Consider the following 10,393-nt stretch of genomic DNA (forward strand, 5'->3'; position numbering starts at 1 on the left):
GGAGCTGCTGCTGCTGCTGCTGTTGCAGCAGCACAAGGACGCACATGCAGCAACGTACGAAAGACAACAAAAGAAAATGTCCCAGCGAAGGCAGCAAGGCAATCCCTCGACAGTCTGTAGCCCTTAAATGTAAGCCCACAGCGGGGCTCCGCTGCTGCTGCTGCTGCTGCTCCCGCCTTGGGAGAAGCAGCAGCAGCTCCAAGACAAAAACAAGAAACGGCTGCTCGCCAGTCTGCAGCAGCAGCAACAGCAGCAGCAGCAACAGCAGCAGCGTCCGCTACTACACAAGTGTGTGCTGCCTTACTAGTGCTGCTACTCGGTCACAGTCTCATTTACGAGACCGCCCAGCAGCCGCTGCATCTGCAGCAGTTGCAGCTCCAGCAGCCGCAGCAGTAGCAGCAGCAGTAGCAGCAGTTAGAAGTCTTCTCGGTCTTCTGCATCGGCTTCCTCCAGCAGCTCCTCTTCTTCCTCCTGCGGCGCACGCAGCCAACCCCGACAGCAAACCTGCAGCTTCAGCTGCTGCTGCAGCAGCAGCTGCTGCTGCTGCAGCAAATGCCCCACGTCCGTTTCTTGAGACGCACCTGTTTTTCTCGCTGCCGCAGCCGCTGCTCGTGGAGTTTGATTTGCTGCTGCTGCTCCTGCATGTTGGAGAAGTCTCGGGGGGTCAGCAGCACAGAGTCTGCTGGGGGAGCAGCAAGCCTTGCTGCTGCTGGCAGCAGCCCCTGCCACAGCCGCTGCAGCAGCGAGGGACTAGAGAAGGCAGCAGCAACTGCTGCTCGGAAGGCGCCCGGATTCGCAGCTGCCAAGTTGCAGTGGTCCCCGTGGCTCAGCAAGTAGGTCGCCCTGCAGCAGCAGCAGCAGCAGCACAATGCGCACGAGCAAAAGAAGCAGCTGCTGCCTCCACGGAATCAGCAGCAGCAGCAGCACAACGCGCACGAGCACACGCCCCAGCTTCTGCCTCTCCGCAATCAGCAGCAGCAGCAGCAGCAGCAGCAGCAGGGAAGAACGGACCGCGGGCGCATGCTCTCGTCCAGCAGCAGCAGCTGCTGCTGCAGCAGCGGCCAAACCCTCAGCCTGTCATTCTGGCTGATTAAAATTGTCGTTTTTGTTCCTTTCAAGCAGCTCAAAGTTGAACAAGACCGAATGCGCCGCAGCTGCGAGGCCCGCCTGAAGCAGCAACAATCCACAAACTCTGCTGCTGCTGCTGCTGCTGCTGCTGCTGTGGCTGCTGCTGCTCCACTGGTTGTCGCAGCACTAGCTGTTGTAGCACGAGCTGCTGCAGCACTAGCTGTTGCTGCATTAGCTGCAGCAGCACTAGGGGCAGCAGCAAATGCTGCAGCAGCAGCTGCTGGAGGTGGTGCTTTAGCTGCTGCTGGTGAAGTAATTGACACTGCTGCGTCTCTGCTGCTGCAGCAAGGCGCCTTACTTGCTGCCAAGGCCCCAAGACAAGTGCTGCAGCAGCAGCAGCACCGAACGCGCAATGGGCCGAATCGGAGGCTGCTGCTGCAGCAGCAGCCGCGCGTTGCAGATAGGAGAGTCCAGCAGCACTCGCTGGAGAGACACTCCTTGCTGCTGCAGCCAGTCGGCCTCTGCCCCCTGCAAACAGCAGCAGCAGCAGCAGCAACGGCTCGACGGCAGCAGCAGACGCGGCAGCAGCTCACGCCAGCCGCAAAGAAGCAAGCTGAACAGCAGCAGCAGCAGCAGCAGCAGCAGCAGTAGGGGCTTTACCATCAGCAGCACCCCCATTGCTGCTCCCCCTTGCGCATAAACTCCAATTTCTTTAACTCCAAATTGCTGCTGCAGGAAACGAATTGCTGCTGCTAAGTCTTCGCGGCTGTCTATGGCCAGCTGCGACACAGCGCCCTCCACGGCCCAGCCCTCCCCGCTGCTGCTGCTGCTGCTGCCTGCTGCTGCAGCAGCAGCACGGCGGAACGCAGAGGACTCCCCGCTGCCCCGCATGTCCAGCAGCAGAATGTGGTTGTCGCGGTGCAGCTTCAGCTGCAGCAGCAGCAGCAGCAGCAGATCAATATTCGGCCAACTTTCCATCAGCCACCAGCAGCAACAGCTAGAGCAGCATCAGCAGCAAAAGCACGGGAGCAGCAAGGGGAGAAGCCGCCGCATGGCAGGCAGAAGCACTACTCACAGCAGCAGCAGCAGCAGCAGCAGCAGCAGCAAGAACAGCAGCAGCAGCAACAGCAGCAACGGCAGCAGCAGCAGCAAGCTGTACCTGCTTTGCTGCCTCGACAAAGGGCAAACAGGCCTGTCGATTAGACAGCCAGCCGTGCAGGCAGATCAGAGCCTTTTTGCTGCTGCGCTGCTCCGCAGGTATCATCCATCCCTGAAGCTGCTGCTGCTGCTGCTGCTGCTGTTGCTGCTGCTGCTGCTGTTGAGGCAGTGCTTGCTGCTGCTGCTGCTGTGCTTGCTGCTGCTGCATCTGCTGCTGCGCTGCCGCAAAGCCCTCGCTGCCCGGAAGGTCCACGTAGAGGGGCGCACTCACCCCCCCTGGCTGCATGTGGTGCTGCTGCACTGGCTGCTGCTGCTGCTGCTGCGCTTGCTGCTGCGGCTGCTGCTGCTGCTGCTGCAGTGCGCCGCCCTCCCTAGATTGACTACCGATAGCCTCATTTAAAGGAATGGAAACCTAAGAGCCGCAGCAGCACCGACTGTATGTACAGGGCTTGTACGCACCCCAGCAGCAGCATCAGCAGCAGCAGCAGCAGCAGCAGCAGCAAAGGGCGCCACAGGGCCGTAGCCATACCTCAATGAAGTTTAGGCCGTAAAGTGCGGGGGTCGCTCCCGCAGGGAGCTGCAACTGCCTGAAATCAGCAGCAGCAGCAGCAGCAGCAGCAGCAGCAAAGTAGACGTGTCACTCTAAGAATACTTGTTTACACATGCACCCCAGCAGCGCCGCAGTGGCTTCCGCAGCAGCAGCACAAGAAGCAGCATCGACAACACCGGCAGCAAGTGCAGCAGCGGGAGGAAAAATTGCAGCAGCAGGAGCAGTGATAGCAGTAAAAGAGCAACAGTGGAAGCAGCAGAGCTCGAAGCAGCAGCAGCAGCAAGACAACCAGCAGTGCCGGCAGGAAGAGCCGCAGCAGCAGCAGCAGCAAGAACAGCAGCAGCAGCAGCAGCAAGACCAGCAGCAGCAGCAGCAGCGCACTGCAGCAGGAAAGGATCATCTAGACGAACGCGGGCGAGGCTGCTGCCGAAGCCAGAAGCAGCACAAAGCGGCAGCAGCAGCGCAGCAGAAAGCAAATTGGCCCGCAGCAAACTGGCAGCACACTGCAGCAGCAAACGCCCTAGAGACCGCCCCACAACCCGCAGCTCGGGCTCGTGCTGCTGCAGCTGCAGACGCACCTGCAGCAGCAGCAGCAGCAGCAGAACAGCAGCGGCTCAAGTGGCAGCATAGACCACATGGGCAGCACACACAGCAGCAGCAGCAGCAGCAGCAGCAGCCAAAGAAACAGGGCAGAGGAGAACGCTACGAGCACACGAAAAGCAGCAGCAGCAGCAGCAGCACAGCCAGATCGCCTACTTGCTGCTGCAGCAGCTGCAGGGCACCCTTCGCGCGCTGCAGCAGCAAGGGTTGCTCCGACTCTGAGGCCTCAACATCAGCAGCGGCAGCAGCTGCTGCTGCTGCCGCTGCTGCTTCCCTTTCCCTCTGCTTTTTGCTGCCCCAGTTGAAGCCAAAACCCAATGGGCGAGCTGCAGGCAGCAGCAGAGGGGTGCTGTTTGCTGCCGTTGCTGCTGCTGCGCTGCTTGCTGCTGGCTGCACGCGACACAGCGGCTTCGAAGACCGCGGCAGCACTGTGGCAAAGCGCATGCGCCTGTCCCCTGCTGCAGCAGCAGCAGCAGCAGCAGCTGCCGCTGCTGCTGTAGGGTCAGATGGCAGCGAGAGCGATGCTAAAAAAGGGCGCTGTGGAGAAGCAGCAGCTGCGGGAGCTGCTGCTGCTGCTGCCACTGCTGCTGCATCTCCAGGCCTTCTTGCTGCGAGCTGTTCTGCTGCTGCTCTCGGGGCGGCAGACCCCCCTAGCAGCAACAGCAGCAGCAGCAGCGACTGCTGCTGGAGCCGCATCACAGCAGCGGCGGTTCGCAGCAACTGATGTGTCTTAACTGATGAGAAACAGTTGGCGCTGCTGCTGCTGCTGTTGCTGCTGCTGCTGCTGCCCGGGGTCGATGGGGGCCGTGGTGACGCTGTCAAGACACCGCAGGCACAGCTGGGAGCAGTGCGCTGCTGCTGCTGCTGCTGCTGCTGCTGCAGCAGTTGAGTATGCCTACAAAGGCATAAGGCGCATATTAAACACTAGGATAAGTTTTAATACAGGCTGCTGCTGCTATGTCTGCTGCTGCTGCTCTGAGGCGGCAGCGGCTGCAGCCGAGTGAGTCTCTTGCCTGTGCTCTCGCATGCAGCAGCAGCAGCAGCAGCAGCGGTAGCAGCAGCAGCGGCTGCTGCATGCACGAATGCTAGAGCCCGCGAAGAGTTAAATAAATACTTGGCATTTTAATACCTGCTTTTTAAAGCGGCCAGCAGCACGTGCTGCATCAGTGCTGCTGCTGCTGCTCTCGCTGCTCACTGCTGCTCTGCGCCTTCGCGCTGCTGCTGCTGTTGCTGCTGCAGTCGGCAGCAGCCTAGACTGTTCTTTTAGACAGAAAACATCACTGCATTGCCCAAGGTGCTCTATTAGCACAGCGAAGCAGCAGCAGCAGCAACAGCAACAGGGGCCCAGCCATCGGCAGCAGCAGCAACATCCAGGGCGCGAGCAGCAGCAAGAGCGGCAGCAGGGGCGCTAGCAGCACCAGCAGCAGCAGCAGCAGGAGCAGAGGCGTTTGATGCCTGTGGGGTTTTCCTAGCTGCGAAGTAAAATGTTCCGGGGCGCTAGCCGCTGTGCGCAGCAGCGGCTGCTGCTGCTACCACAGCAGGACTTGCTGCTGCAGCGGCAGCAGCAGCAGCAACGCATGCAGCAGCACCTGCTGCAGCAGCAAGCCGCGTTTTCCTCCTCATACGATATCTTCAAGAAGCTGCAGGACCCGCCAAGCGGCGGAGAGTCCACACAGCTTGCGCGGAAGCCGTCAGAGAAGGTGCAGCAGCAGCAGCTGCTGCTGCTGCCGTTGTTGTTGCTGCTGCTGCCATTGCGGTTGCTGCCTGGCATTGCGCCCTGCACAAGGGGTCCAACCGTCTTTGCTGCTGCTGCTGCCGCACTTCCTGTTGCTGCCCTTGCCGCTGCTGCTGCTGCAGCTGCTGTTGCTTCATCTGCTGCTGCTGCTGCTGCTGCAGGTGCTGCGCCTGGTTGATGAGGTGATGAACTTGACGCTAATTGAAGCAGCAGATCTCTGCGACCTCTGCCAGGAGAAGTTGGCGCAGCGAGGAGGCGGTAGGGCTGGCAGGGCCTCCAGTGTTTAGGGTTTAGGGTTTAGGGTTTAGGGTTTAGGGTTTAGGGTTTAGGGTTTGGCTTGGGTGTAGACCAAGGGTTTACACCCTGCGTTCGACGCTGCCTCGCCGAGCACTTCCGGCTTACGACAGCCGTTCAGGGTTTAGGGTTTAGGGTTTAGGGTTTAGGGTTTAGGGTTTAGGGTCTAGGGTTTGCAGGCCCCGCGTTTAATGCTGCTGTTGCTGCTGGGCGTTCTCCTTTCCCCCACCCCTCCAGTCTTTTTGCTGGCCAACTTGCTGCTGGGGGTTTTGGGTAATTAATTAATTAATTTATTTATTTATTTATTTATTTGTTTGTTTAATTAATTAATTAATCAATTAATTAATTATATTTATTTATTTGTTTGTTTTTTATTTGTTTATTCACCATTTGTTTATTTGCTGTTTGCTGCTGGCTTTGTTTCCGGGGTCTTCCCCAACTTGCTGCTGCTGCTTTCTTTATTTACTTTTTAAATAAATAAATACACAAATAAATAAATTAATAAATTAATAAATATAAATAATAGATATTTAATTAATTGATTAATTGATTGTTTAATTAATTGTTTCTATTGTGGCTTCCTTCAGTTCCCCTCTTGCTGCTGCTGCTGCTGTTGCTGCTGCTGCTGCTGCCCAGCGCGCTGGGCTCGCCTCTGTTTCCTTCTGCTTCTTTTTGCTTCTTTTCTCCTCTTGCCCATTTAATTTAATTTTATTTTATTTGATTTCATTTTATTTGTGTCTTCTCTTTTTTCCATTCAATATCTTTTCATTATTTTAATTTCTTTTGTTACTTTAATTCCCTTTTGCCACTTTTGCTGCTGCTGTTTATTTGCTTCTATGTTTCACCTGCGTAGGTGTGCCCCTGCTGCAGTTGCTGCTGCTGCCTTTACTGCAGTTGCTGCTGCTGCAGCTGCTGCTTCTGCGGCTTCTGCTGTGTGTGGCGTTCTTTCCCCAACAGGTTTGCTGCTGGAGGGACGATGCCTGCTGCTGCTGCTCCTCCCCCTCCTGCTGCTGCAGCTGCAGCAGAAGCAGCACCAGCAGCGGGTGGCTCCGCAGCTGCTGCACCTCCAGAAGGTACGCGACAGCAGCAGCAACAGCCCAAACACTCCCAGCAGCAGCAGCAACTGCTGCTGCTGCTGCTGCTGCTGCAGTTGCTGCTGCTGCAGCAAGCCTCGCCCTGTGCGTGCTGCTCCTTTGAGCTTGACGCCTTCGCCATTGCTGCCGCTGCTGCTGCTGCTGCTGCGTGCGGGCTGCTGCAGCACCAAAGAAGGCAGCGGTGGCGTTGAAGCTGCTGGGTTTTGAGAGCAGCAAAAAAGTTGCTGTTGTAAAAGAAGTCCGAGCAATTGCTGCTCTTGGATTGAAGGAAGCAAAAGAACTTGTCGAACAAGCCCCCAAAATGATAAAAAAAGGAAAGAACTTTTTTCCCATTTGCTGCTTCTTGTTTCCTAATTTGCTGCTCTTTATTTATTTTGTTTTGTTTCATTTTGTTTCATTTTCCTTTATTTGCTGCTTCTTGTTTCTTATTTGCTGCTCTCTATTTCTTTGAGTTAATCAATTTATTTTATTTAATTATTTTCCACTTATTGTTTGGTTATTTCTTCATTAATTATTATTTGTCATTGAATAGTGAGATTTATTGTTCACTAATATTCCCCATTTATTTTTCATTTAAATTCATTTATTATTATTATATAATTTATTATTTATTCTTTTAGTATTCATTTATTTATCGTGTTTGCTGAAGGGGAGACGAGCTGCTGCTGCTGCCGCTGCTGCTGAAGCTTGCTGCTGTGCTCTGCTGCTGCTGCTGCTGCTGACGCTTTTTGCTGTGCTCTGCTGCTGCTGCTGCTGCAGGTGTCCCCATTGCTGAGGCTGAGGCGCTCAAGGCGAAGCTGGAGGCCGCTGGAGCTCAGGTGGCTCTCGAGTAGCAGCAGCGGCAGCAGCAGCAGCAGCAGCAGCAATAGCAGCAGCAGCAGCAGCAGCCTAGTTCTAGTTGTTTTGAGCCGGGGAGAGCCAGTTTGCTGCAGAGGGCCCAAAAGCGCCTCTGTGGGGTTTTTGAGGTGTACGTACACCTCAGGCCTGCAGTCGCACGAGTGCGTCTGGAGGCATCAAATTAATTATTATTATTTATCTTTTAATATTTATTATTTATTATTTATTATTTATTATTTAGTATTTAGTATTATAATTGCTCTTAGGATTAGTATTATTATTCTAATGCAGTTTTAAAATCTTGGCGCTTGCAACAAGCTTTAGACTGCCTGCTGCTGCTGCTGCACCTGCTGCTGCTGAGGTACTTGCTGCTGCTGCTGCTGCTGCTCCGGGCCCACGCAATAGAGATACAGAAGCACATTTGCTGCTTCTGCTGCTGATACACCTGCTGCTCCTGTCGGCGTGACCGCTGCTGTCAATAATGCATCTGCTGCTGCTGTTGATGCACCTGCTGCTGCCGTTGCACCTGCTGCTGCTGCTGCTGCTCTGGAGCCCGTCATCTAGGCCCGCCAGAGAGCAGCACAGCTTAGCAGCAGCAGAAGGTAAGAGCAAAAGGGCAGCGAAGTGGCAGCAAATAGAGAAGCAGCAGCAGCAGACCGAAAGAAACAGCAGCACCAGTAATTAGGTACGCAGCAGCAGCAGACTAAAACAGCAGCAGCAAGTAAATAGGCGCAAAGCCTGCTGCCTGCTGGCTTGCTGCGTGTTGAGTCTCTTCTCTTTTATTTCTCTTCTGTCTTTCTCTTTTGCTCCTCAGCAGCAGCAGCAACAACAACAGCAGCAGCAAGAACAGCAAGACCAGAAGCAGCAGAGATAGGCTGTCGAGGTATTTGGCTGCTGGCCCATGGGTGCTAACTACCGGCAGCAGCAGCAGCAGCAGCAGCAGCGTCAGGAGACGTTGCGCTGCGCGAAGCAGCTGCGTAGCTGCTGAGCCTTCGGTGTCTGCGCTTGCTAAAAGCACAGGTCTGGCAGCAGCAGCAGCAGCAGCAGCAATCCTAGCAGCAGCAGCAGCAGCAGCACTCCTAGCAGCAGCAGCAGCAGCAACGCGAGCAACAGCGGTAACAGCAATAAGACTGCAAGGCAACGATAGCCAAATGACAAGAAGTGTTTGCTGCTAAATGCATGCAGCAAATACAACAAAGAAAGATATCTCTATTCAAACGCCGCACTCCCTGGCGAGAGCCAGGAGTGCTGCTGCTGTTGCTGCTGCTGCTACTGCAGCTGCTGCTGTTGAAGCTGCTATCGCTGCAGCTGCTGCTGCAGCTGCTGCGGCAACCAAATGGAATGAGGTGAACATACACCCCAGCGTATTGCACATGCAGCAGTAGCAAGCTACTGCTGCTGCTGCCAGCTAAAGTTAAAAATGTGTCAGCAGCAGCAGCTGCAGCACGGGCTGCTACGGCTGCTGCTGCTGCTGCTGCTGCGGAAGTGCGGCCGCTGCTGCTGCTGCTGTTGCTGCATACAGCTCAGCCAGCCGACCCAGCTGCTTTGCTGCTGCTGCAGCTCAGCAGCCGCATTGCTTACGGGACCAGGTGACAGAGCCTGCAACAAACAGAAGCAGCAGCAGCAGCAGCAGCAGCAAAGCCCCTTAAGAAGACGTCGACACCAGCAGCAGCACCAGCCATAAGATCTCTGCTGCGCTGCAGCAGCTAGTCACGCTGTGGTTGCACAGGCACTAGAACGTTTTGCAGCAGCAGCACTTCCATCAGGCAGCAGCAGCACCTCCACTACGCAGCAGCAGCACTTCTACCAAGCAGCAGCAGCAAAAAACTGCAGCGGAAGCAGCAGCAGCACCGCGGGCCGCAGCAGCATCACAAGTACCAGCAGCAGCACCAGAAGCACCAGTAGCACAACCACCGTTAGCATTAACACCAGCAGCAACAGCAGCACCGCCACCACCAGCATTAGCAGCAGCAGCAGCAACGGCAGCAGCAGCAGCAGCTTACCGTGTTCGGTAAGAATTCTCTCCTCCCTGGCATCTTTGACAGGAACTGCTGCTTCTCCAATGGCAAATGCAGCAGCAGCAGTGCCTGTCGGCGCTGCAGCAGCAACACAGGATGAACAGAAACCACACCGCTCACTACGCGGCAGCAGCAGCAGCAGCAACAGCAGCAACAACAGCAACAGCAGCAGCAGCAACAGCGTCCAAGGATACAGAGTGCAAGACCAGCGGTACGTGAACCAGCAGCTACACTACCCTGGCCCGAGCTTCCAAAGCAGCAGCAGCAGCAGCAACAACAACAAGAGCAGCAGAAGCAGCAGCAGCAGCAGCAGCTCACCTGAGCTGGCCTTTAGCTCTGCCTGCCAGACAGCAATTTGCTGCGCCTCGCTTTCGTTAAAGAGATGCCTAAAAGGTAAAGCAGCAACCCCACAGAAAAGCACTAGCTGCTGCTCCCGTTGCTCGTGCTGCTGCTGCTGCTGCTGCTGCAGTTGCTGCTGCTGCAGCAACGGGGGCACAGGGCGCTTCTGCTGTAGCAGCACACGCTGCGCTCGCAGCTGCGGCAACAAATATTACTGCTGCAAGCTAGAAGCAGCAGCAGCAGCAGCAGCAGTGCTGGCAGCAGCAGTAGCTGCAGCAATAGCAGCAGCAGCTCTGGAAGCAGCAGCAGCAGCAGCAGTGCTGGCAGCAGCAGTAGCTGCAGCAATAGCAGCAGCAGCTCTGGAAGCAGCAGCAGCAGCAGCAGCAGCAGCACTTACCGGTGCCTGTATGCTTGCTGGAAGAGCTGATCCACAGAGGCGCGCGCCCAAGGAACCTGCAGCCGAACACCCGGATACAAACCCTAAACCCTAAACCCTAGACTCTAAACCCGAAACCCCTAACCCTTGGCCCTAAACCCTAAACCCTAAACCCTAAACCCTCATAACGGCTAACCGTGCGGAATGCAAAGACTGTGGAGAGAGCGTCAAGGAAGAAGCACTTGCTCAGCACGAGAATGGCCTGTTTCCTGAAGCCACACAAACCCTAAACCCTAAACCCTAAACCCTAAACCCTAAACCCTA

The 10,393-nt window shown here is 55.7% G+C and overlaps 5 protein-coding genes across 5 annotated transcripts; 3 read left to right on the forward strand and 2 right to left on the reverse strand.

Moving 5' to 3' along the window:
- Nucleotides 1-414: 414 nt before the first annotated feature.
- ETH_00032810 (uncharacterized protein) lies at nt 415-2,512 on the reverse strand (the record flags this gene model as incomplete). The annotated part of the gene is made up of 6 exons (XM_013373377.1): nt 415-471; nt 582-843; nt 1,012-1,167; nt 1,427-1,596; nt 1,729-1,998; nt 2,228-2,512. 6 exons carry the CDS (start codon nt 2,510-2,512, stop codon nt 415-417), a joined length of 1,200 nt encoding a protein of 399 aa, XP_013228831.1.
- A 376-nt stretch (nt 2,513-2,888) lies between these two features.
- Nucleotides 2,889-4,100, forward strand: ETH_00032815 (uncharacterized protein; the record flags this gene model as incomplete). The annotated part of the gene is made up of 1 exon (XM_013373378.1): nt 2,889-4,100. One exon carries the CDS (start codon nt 2,889-2,891, stop codon nt 4,098-4,100), a length of 1,212 nt encoding a protein of 403 aa, XP_013228832.1.
- A 760-nt stretch (nt 4,101-4,860) lies between these two features.
- Nucleotides 4,861-7,332, forward strand: ETH_00032820 (ribosomal protein L7/L12, putative; the record flags this gene model as incomplete). Its single annotated transcript, XM_013373379.1, has 5 exons — nt 4,861-5,076; nt 5,273-5,369; nt 5,585-5,678; nt 6,363-6,478; nt 7,259-7,332. The coding sequence occupies 5 exons, from the start codon at nt 4,861-4,863 to the stop codon at nt 7,330-7,332; spliced, it is 597 nt and encodes a 198-aa protein (XP_013228833.1).
- Nucleotides 7,333-7,656: 324 nt separating this feature from the next.
- ETH_00032825 (uncharacterized protein) lies at nt 7,657-7,896 on the reverse strand (the record flags this gene model as incomplete). The annotated part of the gene is made up of 1 exon (XM_013373380.1): nt 7,657-7,896. One exon carries the CDS (start codon nt 7,894-7,896, stop codon nt 7,657-7,659), a length of 240 nt encoding a protein of 79 aa, XP_013228834.1.
- Nucleotides 7,897-9,398: 1,502 nt separating this feature from the next.
- ETH_00032830 (uncharacterized protein) lies at nt 9,399-9,747 on the forward strand (the record flags this gene model as incomplete). The annotated part of the gene is made up of 1 exon (XM_013373381.1): nt 9,399-9,747. A coding segment is annotated over one exon (349 nt), but the record flags the coding sequence as incomplete, so codon positions are not given.
- Between the last annotated feature and the right edge of the window lie 646 nt (nt 9,748-10,393).

Source organism: Eimeria tenella, genomic scaffold (assembly GCF_000499545.2).
Source record: "Eimeria tenella Houghton genomic scaffold, Eth_scaff139, whole genome shotgun sequence".
Lineage (NCBI taxonomy): Eukaryota > Apicomplexa > Conoidasida > Eucoccidiorida > Eimeriidae > Eimeria > Eimeria tenella.